At 36.3% G+C, this 15,281-nt stretch overlaps 1 protein-coding gene across 6 annotated transcripts in view; it reads right to left on the reverse strand.

Annotated features, from left to right (window-relative positions):
• The window catches only part of MIA2 (MIA SH3 domain ER export factor 2), a 207,927-nt gene that overhangs the window by 58,529 nt on the left and 134,117 nt on the right, over positions 1–15,281 (reverse strand). For all 6 annotated transcript variants that reach the window (XM_077126879.1, XM_077126878.1, XM_077126881.1 and 3 more), the window contains one exon: positions 12,445–12,583. In XM_077126879.1, the coding sequence (XP_076982994.1) occupies positions 12,445–12,583 (139 nt within the window). The remainder of the gene's footprint in view (positions 1–12,444; positions 12,584–15,281) is intronic.

A 15,281-nucleotide genomic window follows, 5' to 3' on the forward strand; every position in this document is an offset into this window, starting at 1 on the left:
GGAAAAGTGCTATTGCATGCTATGCGCCATTTTTAAAAGGAAAGCATCAACAGTAGTACCACAGCAATACGAAGGGTAAATAATGTAGTGAGGAACAAGAGTTAATGGAAGGTTTAGATCTTCTGTTTGGTGAGGGTGTATTATTGGTTATCTTTCTCTTGAGAACAATGAAATTATCTAAAATTGAGAGTGTTAATGAACTGTTGACTTTGGACAATATACATGATGCTCAATGGATGGACGTGGTTGAAAGATCTATTGACTTGAGAAGTAGATTGGCAAACGATGGTGTATACATATGTGCTGATTTGGAACGATGTATATACCCTAGAAAAGCCATGTTTTGATCCTAATCCCATTTTGTAGGGGCAGCCATTTCTTCTGATTCCTATTCGGCATTGTACACTTGAAACTGTAATTAGATCATCTCTCTGGGGGTATGATTTAATCAAGAGTGATTGTTAAGCTGGATTAGGCAGAGGCATGTCTCCACCCATTTGGGTGGGTCTTGATAAATTTCTGGAGTCCTATAAAAGAGGAACCATTTTGGAGAATGAGGGAGATTCAGAGAGAGCAGAGAATGCTGCAGCACCATGAAGCAGAGTCCATCAGCCGGCGTTTTGGAGATGAAGAAGGAAGATGCCTCCTGGAGAGCTTCATGAAACAGGAAGCCAGGAGAGAAAGCTAGCAGATGACGCTGTGCTTGCCACATGTCCTTCCAGGTGAGGGAGAAAAACCATGACTGTGTTCACCATGTGCATTCTCAGATGAAAGAGAGACCCTGAACTTCACTGGCCTTCTTGAACCAAGGTATCTTTCCCTGGATACCTTTGATCAGACAATGTGGTAGATTTGCTTTAAGTGGGACATTATCTCGGCCTTAGAACTATAAACTAGCAACTTATTAAATTCCCCTTTTTAAAAGCCATTCTGTTTCTGGTGTATTGCATTCAGTCAGCTAGCAAACTAGAACAACACATGATCGAATATTGTGCTGCTACAAAAAGGAACAAAGCTGTGAGGCAGGCAACATTGTGAATGAACCTGTGGGGACATTTAGTGAGGCAAAATAAGCAAGAAACAAAAGAGCAAATATTGTATAATCTCATTCAGAAAATACTTATAAGAAAACTGGGGTCTAGTTTCTAAGCTCTTATAGCAGTCACATTTAGTCTGGAGCAGTAATTATTATTTCTGGATTTTGAAAGGCCATTTTACATATGTACAATCTGGTATTTAGAGATAAGAATGACGCTATCAGGTTAGATTAAGGTAATTCAGAATACAGGGGTAATAGGAAGACACTGTCTGTATTTTAGAACTTCACCTATTCTTTGAGACCAAAGAAAGAAAGGATTTTGTCCAGAACCTAAATTTTCTGAAGTACATAATCTAACTTAACCTGTCTGAACAGATCATTTAAATAATTCAAACACAGAGAGCCCAGAATAAAAATAAGGGCCTTTACTCCTGTATAGCTTAATCTGGATACATCCCAGAGTATATTAAGCAGATAATCAAAAAGTATTGGCAAAGACCCTTAACAGATGGGAGAAAAAATATGGAAGTATTAAACTTTACCAGAGGGGAAACCCCAGGTACTGTGTCAAACATTACAGACACCCAAATCAACAGACCAAGCTCTTGATCTGAGGACCTCTTTCGTTGTTCAGATGTGGCCCCTCTCTCTCTCTAAGCCCAACTCTGCAAGTGAAATCATTGCCCTCTCCCCTACATGGGTGAAAATCTCTCTGGCATAATAGGAGATGACTCCCAGGTAGAAGTCGGGTCCTGGCACCATGAGATCAACAATGCCATACTGACCAAAAGAGGGGTAAAAAAGTACAACAAATAGGGTGTCAATGGCTAAGAGAGTTCAATTAGAGTCAAGAAGCTGCTCTGGGAGGAAGTGCTAAGATGGCGGCTTAGCAAGGTGTGGGATTTAGTTTGTCCTCCAGAATAGCTACTAAATAACCAGGAACAGTACAGAACAACTGCTGGGGCCACATCAGTGATCAGATACACAGCGTACCCCAGTCTGGACCAGCTAGACCAGATGCAAGCCCCCCCCCCACCCCGAATCGTAAGTTCACCAAACCACGGTGGCCAGCACCCCTCCTGCACAGGCTTCTTCCCAGAGTGGAAAGGAAAGAGACTTTACCAGCAGCACAGGCTGAGCACAACTAAGCTTCAAGTGTGGAATTAATTCACAAATTCTGACAACTAAAAATAGGCCCCCAACTCAGCTGAACTTGGTCAAAGCAGAGGTTGCTTATTTTTACCCCAGCGCTGAGGGGACAGGGCTGATGGAAAAAGAGAAAAAAAAAACAGAGGTTTTTGTGACTGTGTTTCCACAAATGCTTGACTGCTGCCTTTGGATATAGCAGAAGGGCTTTTCGGGCTGCAACTGCCCCAGGCATAGGCAGAAACAACCTTGTTTCAGAGCTTGCCTGTGTCTTCCCCAGGGGAGGGGTGAGGCCCAAATAAGGTGGAATCTGTCCCTCAAGGAATTCAGACTCCAGGGTTTGGAAATCTGAAGCCATTAAAGCCAACATACAACCTCTCCTCTGTCTCCACCAAGCCCCCAGCAGGGAGAGTCTGCCAAAGTTAAAGGTACCGCATCATCTTATGCTGGTGGGACATGCAGGCAGACAAGCACCACAAACTGGGCAGCATAAGAAAATCACAGAGCCAAGAGACTTCACAGGAACAACTTTCAACCTGCTGGGTCTCACCTTCAGGGAAAACGGATGCAGGTGACTCCTTCCTCCTGACAGGAGGCCAGTTTGGTCTGGGAAAATCTGGCTAGAGTCTATAATACCTAAGTAGACCCTCCTAAGGGTGGGAGGAATAAAAGCATCATACAGGCAGGGCAAGAAACAAGAAAACAAGAACTGAAAAATTCTGCTCTGTTAAACAAAACCTAAGCTAGTGGTACAGAATAAGGTGAACTGAATTTCAAAGAACAGACAGACAATAAATTCATTCAGCAAGAAAATTCTAGGTAAAAGAAGTGAAAACAATCTCTAGAATAAACTAATTAAGGTAATTAAATGCCTAGATGCCAGCAAAATATAACAAATCACACTAGGAAAACAGAAGATATAGCCCAGTCAAAGGAACAAACCAACAATTCAAATGACATACAGGAGTTGAAATAACTTATTTAGAATGTTCGAACAGACATGGAAAACCTCATCAAAAATCAAATCAATGAATTGACAGAGGGTATAAAGGAGGCAAGGAATGAACAAAAAGAAGAAATCAAGTCTGAAAAAATAAATCACAGAACTCATGGGAATGAAAGGCACAGTAGAAGAGATGAAAAAAACAATGTAAACCTACAAATGGTAGATTTTAAGAGGCAGAAAATAGGATTAGTAAACTGGAGGACGGAAATCTGAAATCCAAAAAGCAAAAGAAAATATAGGGAAAAAAATGGAAAAATGTAAGCAGGAACTCAGGGAACTTAATGATAATAAGAGGTGCACGAATGTATGTGTTGTGGGTGTCCCAGAAGGAGAAGAGACGGGAAAAGGGGGATAAAAACAAATGGAGGAAATTATCACTGAAAATTTCCCAACTCTTAGGAAAGACTTAAAATTTCAGATCCAAGAAGTGTAGTGTACCCCAAAGAGAATAGATCCAAATAGAGGTACTCCAAGACACTTACTAATCAGAATGTCAGAGTCAAAGAGAAAGAGAGAATCTTGACAGCAGCAAGAGAAAAGCAATCCATCACATACAAGGGAAATCCAATAAGACTATGCATGGATTTCTCAGCAGAAACCATGGAGGCAAGAAGACAGTGGGATAATAAATTTAAATTACTAAAAGAGAAAAATTCTTGCCAACCAAGAATTCTATACCCAGCAAAACTGTGTTTCAAAAATGAGGGAAATAAAAATATTTTCAGACAAAAAAAATCACTGAGAGAATTTGAGACCAAGAGACCAGCTCTGCAAGGAATATTAAAGGGAGCACTAGAGACAGATATGAAAAGACAGGAGAGAGAGATGTGGAGAAGAGTGAAGAAATGAAGACTATGAGTAAAGGTAAAAAGAAGGAAAATTAGATATGACATATAAGATCCAAAAGGCAAAATGGTAGAAGAAAGTACTACCCGTGCAGTAAGAACACTAAATGTTAATGGATTAAGCTCCCCAATCAAAAGACATAGACTGGCAGAATGGATTAAAAAACAGGACTCATCTATATGCTATCTAGAGGAAATACATCTTAGACCCAAGGATAAACATAGCTTGAAAGTGAAAGGTTGGGAAAAGATATTCCATGCAAATAACAATCAGAAAAGAGCAGGAGTAGCTATACTAATATGCAACAAAATAGATTTCAAATGTAAAACAGTTAAAAGAGACAAAAAAGGACACTATGTATTAATAAAAGGAACAATTCAACAAGAAGACATAACAATCATAAATATTTATGCCCAGACCAGAATGCTCCAAAATACATGAGGCAAACACTGAAAATACTGAAAAGAGAAATTGACACATCTACCATAATAGTTGGAGACTTCAATTCCACACTCTCATCAATGGACAGAAATCTAGACAGGGGATCAATAGAGAAACAGAGAATTTGAATAATACAATAAATGAGTTAGACTTAACAGACATTTATAGAACATTACACCCCACAACAGCAGGATACACCTTTTTCTCAAGAGCTCATGGATCATTCTCCAGGATAAACCATATGTTGGGTAACAAAGCAAGTCTCAAAAAATTTAAAAAGATTGAAATCATACAAAACACTTTCTCAGATCATAAAGGAATGAAGTTGGAAATCAGTAATAGGCAGAGGGCCAGAAAATTCACAAATATGTGGAGGCTCAACAACACACTCTCAAACAACCAGTGGGTCAAGGAAGAAATTACAAGAGAAATCAGTAAATATCTCGAGGCAAATGAAAATGAAAACAAAACATATCAAAATTCATGGGATGCAGCAAAGGCAGTGCTAAGAGGGAAATTTATTGCTCTAAATGCCTATATCAAAAAAGAAGAAAGAGCAAAAAATAGAGGAATTAACTGTCCACTTGGAAGAACTAGAGAAAGAACAGCAAATCAACCCCTAAAGCAAGCAAAAGGAAAGAAATAATGAAGATTAGAGCAGGAATAAATGAAATTGAGAACATGAAACAATTGAGTAAATCAATAAAAGCAGGAGTTGGCTCTATGAGAAAATCAGTAAGATTGATGGACCCTTAGCAAGACTGACAAAAAGAAGAGAGAGGATGCAAATAAATAAAATCAGAAATGGAAGAGGAGACATAACCACTGACCCCACAGAAATAAAGGAAGTATTGAGAGGATACTATGAACGACTTTATGCTAATAAATACGACAATGTACATGAAATGGAAAACTTTCTAGAAAGGCATAAAAAATCAATATTGACTGGAGAAGAAATAAGATGACCTCAACAAACCAATCACAAGTAAAGAAACCGAATCAGTCATTAAGAAACTCCCCAAAAAGAAAATTCCAGGAACAGATGGCTTCACATGTGAATTCTACAAATCATTCCAGAAAGAATTAGTACCTATCCTGCTCAAACACTTCCAAAAAATTGAAGAGGAGGGAAAGCTACCTAACTCATTCTATGAAGCAAACATCACCCTCATACCAAAGCCAGATAAAGGTGTTACAAAAAAGAAAACTACACACCAATTTCTCTAATGAATATAGATGCAAAAATCCTCAACAAAATTCTAGCAAATCAAATCCAGCAACACATTAAGAGAATTACACACCACAACCAAGTAGGATTGATACCAGGTATGCAAGGATGGTTCAACATAAGAAAATCAATTAATGTAATATACCATATCAACAAATGAAACCAGAAAAACCACATGATCATCTCAATTGATGCAGAAAAGGCATCTGACAAAATTCAACATCCTTTCTTGTTGAAATCACTTCAAATGATAGGAATAGAAGAGAACTTCCTCAACATGATAAAGGGAATATACGAAAAACCCATAGCTAACATCATCCTCAAAGGGGAAAACCTGAAAACTTTCACCCTAAGATCAGAATAAGACAAGAATGTCCACTATCACCACTGTTATTCAACATTGTGTTGGAAGTTCTAGCCAGAGCAATTAGACAAGAAAAAGAAATATAAGGCATCAAAGTTGGAAAGGAAGAAGTAAAACTCTCACTGTTTGCAGATGATATGATACTATATGTTGAAAACCTCCCAAAATCCATAGCAAAACTACAAGAGCTGATAAATGAGTACAGCAAAGTGGCAGGTTACAAGATTAACACTCAAAAATCAGTAGTGTTTCTATACACTAGTAATGAACAATCTGAGAGGGAAGTCAAGAAAAAAATTCCATTTACAATTGCAATCAAAAGAATAAAATGTTTAGGAATAAAAAGACAAAAGACCTATATAAAGAAAATTACAAGAAATTGTTAAAAGAAATCACAGAACATGTAAATAGATGGAAGGGCATATTGCGTTCATGGATTGGAAAACTAAAAATAGTTCAAACATCAAGTCTACCTAAAATGATTTACAGAATCAACGCAATACCAATTAAAATCCCAAAAACTTACTTTTCAAAAATAGAGAAACCAATAACCAAATTTCTCTGGAAGGGCAGGGTGCCCCAAACAGCTAAAAGTATCCTGAGAAAAAACATGAAGTCGGAGGTCTCATGCTACCTGACTTAAAGGCATATTATGAAGCTACAGTCGTCAAAACAGCATGGTACTGGCATAAAGACAGATATACTGACCAATGGAATTGAACAGAGTGTTCAGATATAGATCCTCTCAACTATAGTCAATTGATATTTGATAAGGCAATCAAGCCAACTCACCTGGGACAGAACACTCTCTTCAATAAATGGTGCCTAGAGAACTGGATATCCATATGCAAAAGAATGAAAGAGGATCCATATCTCATACCCTATACAAAAATGAACTAAAAATGAATCAAAGACCTAAACATTAGATCTAAGACTATAAAACTGTTAGAAAAAAACGTAGGGAAATATCTTATCAATCTTATACTAGGAGGCAGTTTCCTAGACCTTACACCCAAAGCAAGAGCATTGAAGAAAGAAAGAAAGAAATGGGAAGGCCTCAAAATTAAACACTTTTGCACATCAAAGAACTTCATCAAGAAAGTAAAGACAGCCTACACAATGCGAAACAATGTATCAGACAAAGGTCCAGTATCCAGGATTTATGAAGAGATTGTTCAACTCAACAACAAAAAGACAGACAACCCACTTACAAAATGAGCAAAAGACTTGAACAGACACTTCTCAAAAGAGGAAACACAAATGGCCAAAAGGCACATGAAAAGATGCTCAATTTCCCTGGCTATTAGGGAAATGCAAATCAAAACTACAATGAGATATTATCTCACACTCACCAGAATGACCATTATCAATAAAACCAAAAACAAGAGCTGGAGAGGATGTGGAGAAAAAGGTACACTTATCCACTGTTGGTGGGAATGTCAAAAGGTACAACCACCATGGAAGGCAGTTTGGTGGTTCCTCAGGAAGCTAAATATAGAACTCCCATATGACCCGGCAATACCATTGTTAGATATATACTCATATCTAACAAGGCAAGGACACAAACGGACATTTGCACACCAATGTTTACAGCAGTATTATTTACAATTGTGAAGAGATGGAAAGAGCCAAAATGTCCATCAACAGAAAAGTGGCTAAACAAGCTGTAGTATATACATACAATGGAATATTATGTAGCTGTAAGACAGAGTAAAGTTATGAAGTATGTAACAACATGGATGGATCTTAAGGACATTATGTTGAGTGAGATTAGCCAGAAACAAAAGGACAAATACTGTATGGTCTCACTGATATGAACTGATATTAGTGAATAAACTTGGTGAATGTCATTGGTAACAGAGACCATCAGAAGATAGAAATAGGGTAAGATATTGGGTAACTGGAGCTGAAGGGATACAGATTGTGCAACAGGACTGATTGTAAAAACTCAGAAATAGATAGCACAATAGTACCTAACTGTAATATAATTATGTTGAAACACTGAATGAAGCTGAATGTGAGAATGATACAGGGAGGAGGACTGGGGGCACAAATAAAATCAGAAATAAAGATAATAAAGACTGAGATGGTATAATCTAGGAATGCCTACAGTGTATAATGATAGTGACTAAATGCACAACTTTAAAAATGTTTTTGCACAAGGAAGAACAAAGGAATGTCATTACTGCTGGGTGTTGAAAATAGATGTCAATCAATATTGTAAAATTTTAACTAATGTGTGAAACTACAGCAAAAAATGTTTATTTGGTACAAAATTTATATTTTGACTAGTGCATTTCCTAATATAACTTACGTAGATAGTTTAATTGAACACTATTAGTACATGGAATCTTGAGTAGGGCATGAGATTTTGTTGGTTTGTCCAGAGTGATGCCCTGATAAATCCCAGAGTGATTTGAACAGTGAATAAAAAAGTATTTGCAAAGTCCCCTTGGGGGAATGGTGAGAAAGGGGGAAAATTCAACTTCCTGAAGTTGAATCCTTGATATTCTCACAAGCAGTGCGGACAGCCAAAGCTATACGCTGAGCCCCCAGTCTTGGAGTTTGTTCATATGAAACTTAACTCCACAAATGATAGGTCAAGCCTACTTAAAATTAGGCCTAAGAGTCACCCCCAAGAGAACATCTTTTGTTGCTCAGATGTGGCCTCTCTCGCTCCAGCCAACACAACAAGCAAACTCACTGCTCTCCTCCTATCTACATGGGACATTACTGCCAGGGTTGTGGACCTTTCTGGCAATGTGGGATAGAAATCCTGGAATGAGCTGAGTCTCAGCATCAAGGGATTGAGAAAAACCCTAGAATGAGCTGAGACTCAGCTCAAGGGATTGAGAAAACCTTCTCACCCAAAAGGGGGAAAAGCGAAATGAGACAAAATAAAGTGTCAATGGCTGAGAGATTCCAAACAGAGTCAAGCGGTTATCCTGGAGGTTATTCTTATGCATTAAATAGATATCACCTTGTTAGTCAAGATGTAGTGGAGAGGCTAGACGGAACTGCCTGAAAATGTGGAGCTCTGTTCCAGTAGCCATGTTTCTTGAAGATGACTGTATAATGATATAGCTTTCACAATGTGACTGTGTGATTGTGAAAACCTTGTATCTGATGCTCCTTTTATCTACCTTATCAACAGACAAGTAAAACATACGGAATAAAGATGAATATCAGAGGGAACAAATGTTAAAATAAATTTAGACTGAAATGCTGGTGATCGGAGAGGGGGAGTGGTGGGGGGTATGGTATGTATGAATTTTTTTCTGTTTTCTTTTTCTGAACAGATGCAAATGTTCCAAGAAATGATCACAATGATGAATATGCAACCATGATATATTGCAAACATGATGATATTGTGAATTACTGATTATATATGTAGAACGGAATGATCAAAAGTTAAGAATGTTTGCTTTTGTTTGTTGTTTCGTTGTTTTTGTTTTGTTTGTTGTTTTGTGTCTGGAGGACACTCTTACACAAGCTTCAGTTAGACATTGCTACTATCATAACCTGCCAAACCACAACCAAAACCATTCCTGCCAATCCTAAATAACACGTAGGGTGTTATATAAAACTGTAAGGTTCTATGCACTACGGTAACTTTCCTGAAACCTACAACCTCCAGATGGGTCCCTGGACCAGAAAATTCCTGAAATGCAGAGGAGCCAGCCTCTCCAGAACATCAACTAGTTCCATCTCCCTATCCTGTATTATTGACAGCCCTTCCAACATGAAAAAAATTAAAATGGCCTTAGCCCAAATATCCCTAAAAAGGAGGAGAAAGATCAAAGGTGATGAGGAGATATACAGAGAAGGCAGGGTTTAACAAATGAGTATGATCGCTGAATCAATATTTCATTTAGTCTCCAGTATCTTAGAGCAGCTAAAATTGTGGAATTGTAACCCACACCAAACTCTGAAATAAATTCTACGATTGTTGTGATGTGCTTCAAAATTTATTGTTTTTGTATATGTTATTCTTCACAAAAAGGAAAATAAGAAGTCAATTGTGATGATAAATGCACAGCTATATGATGATATTATGAACCACTGATTGTATACTTTGGATGATTTCATGGTATGTGAATATATAATATATATCAATAAAAAATAGTTTTAAAAATAATGATTAGACATCTATGCAACTCACAAGGAATAACTTATGATGAACACAAGGTAAATAGCAGTAGTGGCAGTAGTCCTTCTTACTACTAATCTAGTATTTTTAAAAATAGCTAACTTATTGAGCCACTAGTATGTCCCAGTAACTGCTTTCAGAACTTTATATGTATTATCTTACTTAATTACCACAACAGTTTTATGAGAAGGGTACTATTATTATTCCCATTTTATAAAAAGGAGAATGAAACACAGAGAGACTAATTAGACCAAGGCATAGAGCCAGGAAGGAATAACTTCACTATAATATACCATATGTTGTTTTACCTAGACATCATTAATAACACTGATCACTTAAGAAATTTTTATTGAACGTCAGAAGAAAACACATTTGGAGTCCTAACCATGGATATCTCTACTTCTTCACAAACTTTTGAGAGAAATACAACAAACTGCTGAAGAAATCCCACAGGTCATCAAGTAAATGTTTTATATTCTAAACACTACATTTATTTGTTACTTATAAGGTACCCACTCTCCCTAGATTAATCATTTCATGGTATTTTAAGAAAATAAAAGTCACCTCCTCAGGAAAAGTATAGTGGAATTGGGGAGAAAGGTGAATTTTTATAGACTAGCTAGATGAATGATGGCCAGAAATTATTGGACACCCCTCCCACTGGGAGATCAGGTCTATATCCCCTTCCTCCCAAACTTGGGTGGGCTGACAATACTGTAAAAGAAAACCCAATAAACTGAAACAAATATTTAATGAGCAGCTACTATAAGCCAGGGACAGTTCCAGGCGCTGGAGATAAAGAAGAAAAGAATATAAAATAACTCTTGGAGCTTACATTTAATGTGGAAAATACAGAAATAAAAACAATCAATCAATAAAATATCAAAGTATGATAAGGGCTACAAAGAAAGACAAAACATGATAAAAGAATAAGAATGGCAGGTATTATTTTAGTTAGGGTAGTCAGTGAAAGATTCTCTGAGGATCTGAATCTAGATCCAAATGAAACGAGGGATTAAATCATGAAAATACATACAGGAGGAGGTGCGAGGATGATTCAATGGTAGCATTCCCGCCTGTCATGCAGGAGACTTGGGTTCGATTTCCGGCCCATGCACTTCCCAAAAACAAACAAACAAGTAAACAAATGAAAGACCAAACAAAAACAAAAAAATTCAACAAAAAGTGCTACAATAAGGAGATACTCACATGGAAAAAGAATGAAATGTGACCCCTGCCATACAGCATACAAAGCAAAAAACATTACATAGAGGAACATCATTCTAGGAACAAAGAGCAAACTGCAAAGGCCCTGAGGTACAGGTGTGCTTGGCATTTTAAAGATCATCAAGATGGCCACTGTGGTTTTAGCATAATGAGGTGAAAAGGAAACGAATAAGCTAAGACACAAGAGGAAGCCGGGGTCACATCTTGCAGGGTCTGGTGGGCCACAATAAAAGCTTTGAATTAAACTCTGAGCGCGGCATGAAGGTCCAAGAAGGTGTTGAGGAAGACAGTGACAAGACCCATAATTTATGTTTTAGACGATCATTCTCTGTACTAAATAGAAAACACTGTACCTTAGGTTAAGAGTGGAGGAAGGGAGACCTCTCATGAGGCTAATGCACGAACTAGGTGCTAACAGAGATTGGCTTGAACCAGAGTATCAACACGGGAGATGATGAAAAGTGATCAGATTCAAGATATAGGAAAGCTGACAGGATTTAATGATAGAAAGAATATGGGATATAAGGGAAAAAGGGATGTCAAGGATGGCTTAAGCAACTGCCCCAAGCAACCAGGGAAATCACTGCCATTTTCTGAGAAGACACAATGGGGCAGAAGCAAGTTGCATGTGGTGGGTTAGGGGTCAGTTTCAGATATATCAGAGATGGAATTAATGGGTAGTTTAATCCCTAGCATGTCCACTCACATTCCCTGACTAAGCCTGCCAATATCAGGAACTTTAAAAGGGTGAAAATATGCTAAATTATTTATTAAAAGTTAAGACTGATGTAAACTAGCCTAAGAATTCCATCATCACTTACCAACATTTTCTTCTATGAAGGAAGTCTGAAGATCTAATAACTTTCAATGAATTAATAAAATATAACACAATCATAAATTGAGAACTTCTAATAATCACACAAACCGAATACACAACATACAATTTTAAGTTATTTTACTTAGCAATCAATGGAGTTATCAACATAATTTTTATTACCTGTGTAATTTCATTTCATTCTCTTGATACAGTTCAGTCATTACATTAAGTTTCTGACGAAGTTTCTGATTCTCAGTTTCACACTGTGTATTTCCTGATTGCAAAGATGCTTGCTCAGTCTGGAGATTTTTTATATGTTCTATACAAAAATTTTTAAAGTCAAATTAAAGGCGTAAATATTTTGACTTAGACATTAACATTTTAAAAAGATAATTATGATAAATAACAAATTATTAATACATTAAAAGATTAACACTCTTCTTTCCAACACCCAAAAACTATAAGGTATTTTGCTTACCTACATGATTTTTAATACTTTAATTAAAGCACTACATAAATTGTTTTAAATTTTTTTATTATTTATAAGTTTCCCAAACCTTCAGTATTTTAATTCTAGCACTTATTTTTCAGGCACCATTCCCCAAAACATGATGTAACTAACCAACACAAAATTAACACGAGATGAAAGTAATTTAAAACACCTATTAATTAAAAGTACACACCAACAGGATATTTTAAGCAAACATGCTAATATTAAATGATTAAATGTGTAAAAACCTGTGATTATCTGTCTTTCCGCAGAAATTTCAAAATCTACATCAAAAAGAAATTGTCGGCCTAGGCTCTAAAATCATTGCTAAGAAGAGTCACTAAACAAAAGTTAATGTTGGAGGTATTATCTCTGTTAAATTGGGATTTTCCCTATCTAAAAAAAATAACTATAAACTAACATCAAAATCTTCATTATATTTTTATACTTCTACTATAACTATTCTGTTTCAAGACTTCTGTATCTTTAAGGGAGTAATGCAAATGATTACCATAAAAGGCAGAGGGCAGAATCTGGAAGAAAACTTTCAACTATGAACAGAAAATCAATTAGAGAAATTTATCTTTCATGGCTCATTAAAAAAGAAAGCTCTGGAAGAGAGGTACAGGCAGAAATAGTCTCCAAATACTACTTTAAGGAAAGAACAAAGATTTGCCAAAAAATGGTATTCAGGAATGGAGTAATTGGTGAGCAAATGCCTTACTACGTCACTTACTACATACAGTTCCTCACTGAGAATCTGTTAATATACGAAAACATAGCTTCTTTGAAACCAGGGCCCATAACTTTTCCTTCTGTGATTCGCCCATGGCTTCTGACACTATGCTTTACGTATAACAAAACTTTTTAAAAAGTTAATACTAATGCTTTTCAAAATCCAATAATAATCCAACTACTAATACCATGTGACAAGGGCTACAATAAGTTTTTTTACAACCTGTATCTTTAGTGGTTCAACCTTTTAAAAAAATATTTTGCTATGAATACAATTATTGGAGAAATATCTGAAAATACAAGCAAAACGTTGCCCGTAATCCCATATTCAAAGATAATCATTGCTGACATTTACATATGCCCTGCCAGTCTTTTGTAATGCAAATGTATGTGCAGGATTTTTTTTTTTTTTTAAGCAAAAATGGGATGCTATACCAATCGAAAAATAACTCAAACACAACTGGCAGAACTTGTTTATGTTTTTAAAAATACAAAACTCTATCACCAAATAAACAGGAATGTTCCAACGGGAAAAAAAAAAAAACCAGTTCTACAGGTCTAACGTCACTCCTGTATATGTTAATACACTGTACATGTACACTTCAGAAGCAAACTATATCGCAAGAAGAGCTATAAACTAGAGCAGTACCACCACCGAAGAACAATTTTTTTAATGTGGAAGTAAATTTTATCTGTAATTTCCCTGAGGAAAAAAGTTTAACACTTTAAATGGTTAACAAAATTCAACTGATACATTGTTAACCTCATTCAACATTACGATTTTTTATTTTTATTTTTAATTATTTTTCTTTATTAGAGAAGTTGCGGGTGTACAGAACAATCAAGCACAAAATACAGGATTCCCATACATCGCCCCATCACCAACACATTGCACTGGTATGGAACATCTGTTAACAACTGATGACAGCACATCTATAACTGTACTATTAATTAAAATCCATACTTTAACTTAAGGTTCATGTTTGTGTAGTATAGTTCCATGGACTTTTTAAAAATTTTTATTCTATCACCATCTATACATTCTAACATGTCCCCTTTCAATCATATTCAGATACATATTTCAGTGCTATGAATAGCATTCACAATGCTGTGCAATAACCATCACCACTCCTATCACCAAAACATCTCCATCATTCCAAATAAGAATGCTGTACTTAAATTTTTAAGCCTTAACTTCCCACTCCCTATCCCTACCGTGTCCCTGGTAACCCATACTCTAGATTCTGACTATTTATGAGTTTGCTCATTCTAATTGTTTCCAATCAGTGAGCTTATACAATGTTTGTCCTTTTGGTCTGGCTTATTTCACTCAACATGACGTCTTCGAGGTTCATCCATCTTGTGCATGGATCTGGACTTTGTTTTTTTTTTACAACTCAATAATATTCTACTGTATGTAAATACCACATTTTATTTATCCATTCCTCAGCTGATGGACACTTAACCTGCTTCTGTCTTTTGGCAACTGTGAATAATGCCCCTATGAATATCAGTGTGTAAATATCTGAGTCCCTGCTTCCAATTATTTTGGGTATATACCTAGCAATGGGATTGGCAGGTCATATGGTAGTTCTATACTTAGCCTGAAGGTAAGTCTTATAATTAGCAAAGATTATTTTTTAAAACTTTGTAAAACAAATGTTTTAAGAGACCCAGGAATAACAGATATTACTGATATTAAACCACAGGTTTATAAATTAAAAGTTCCAATGTGCTACTTTTAACAATTAAAACCATGCCAAACATATAGCACTGTAATTCAAAGATAAGT

Source organism: Tamandua tetradactyla, chromosome 14, assembly GCF_023851605.1.
Source record: "Tamandua tetradactyla isolate mTamTet1 chromosome 14, mTamTet1.pri, whole genome shotgun sequence".
Classification (NCBI taxonomy): domain Eukaryota; kingdom Metazoa; phylum Chordata; class Mammalia; order Pilosa; family Myrmecophagidae; genus Tamandua; species Tamandua tetradactyla.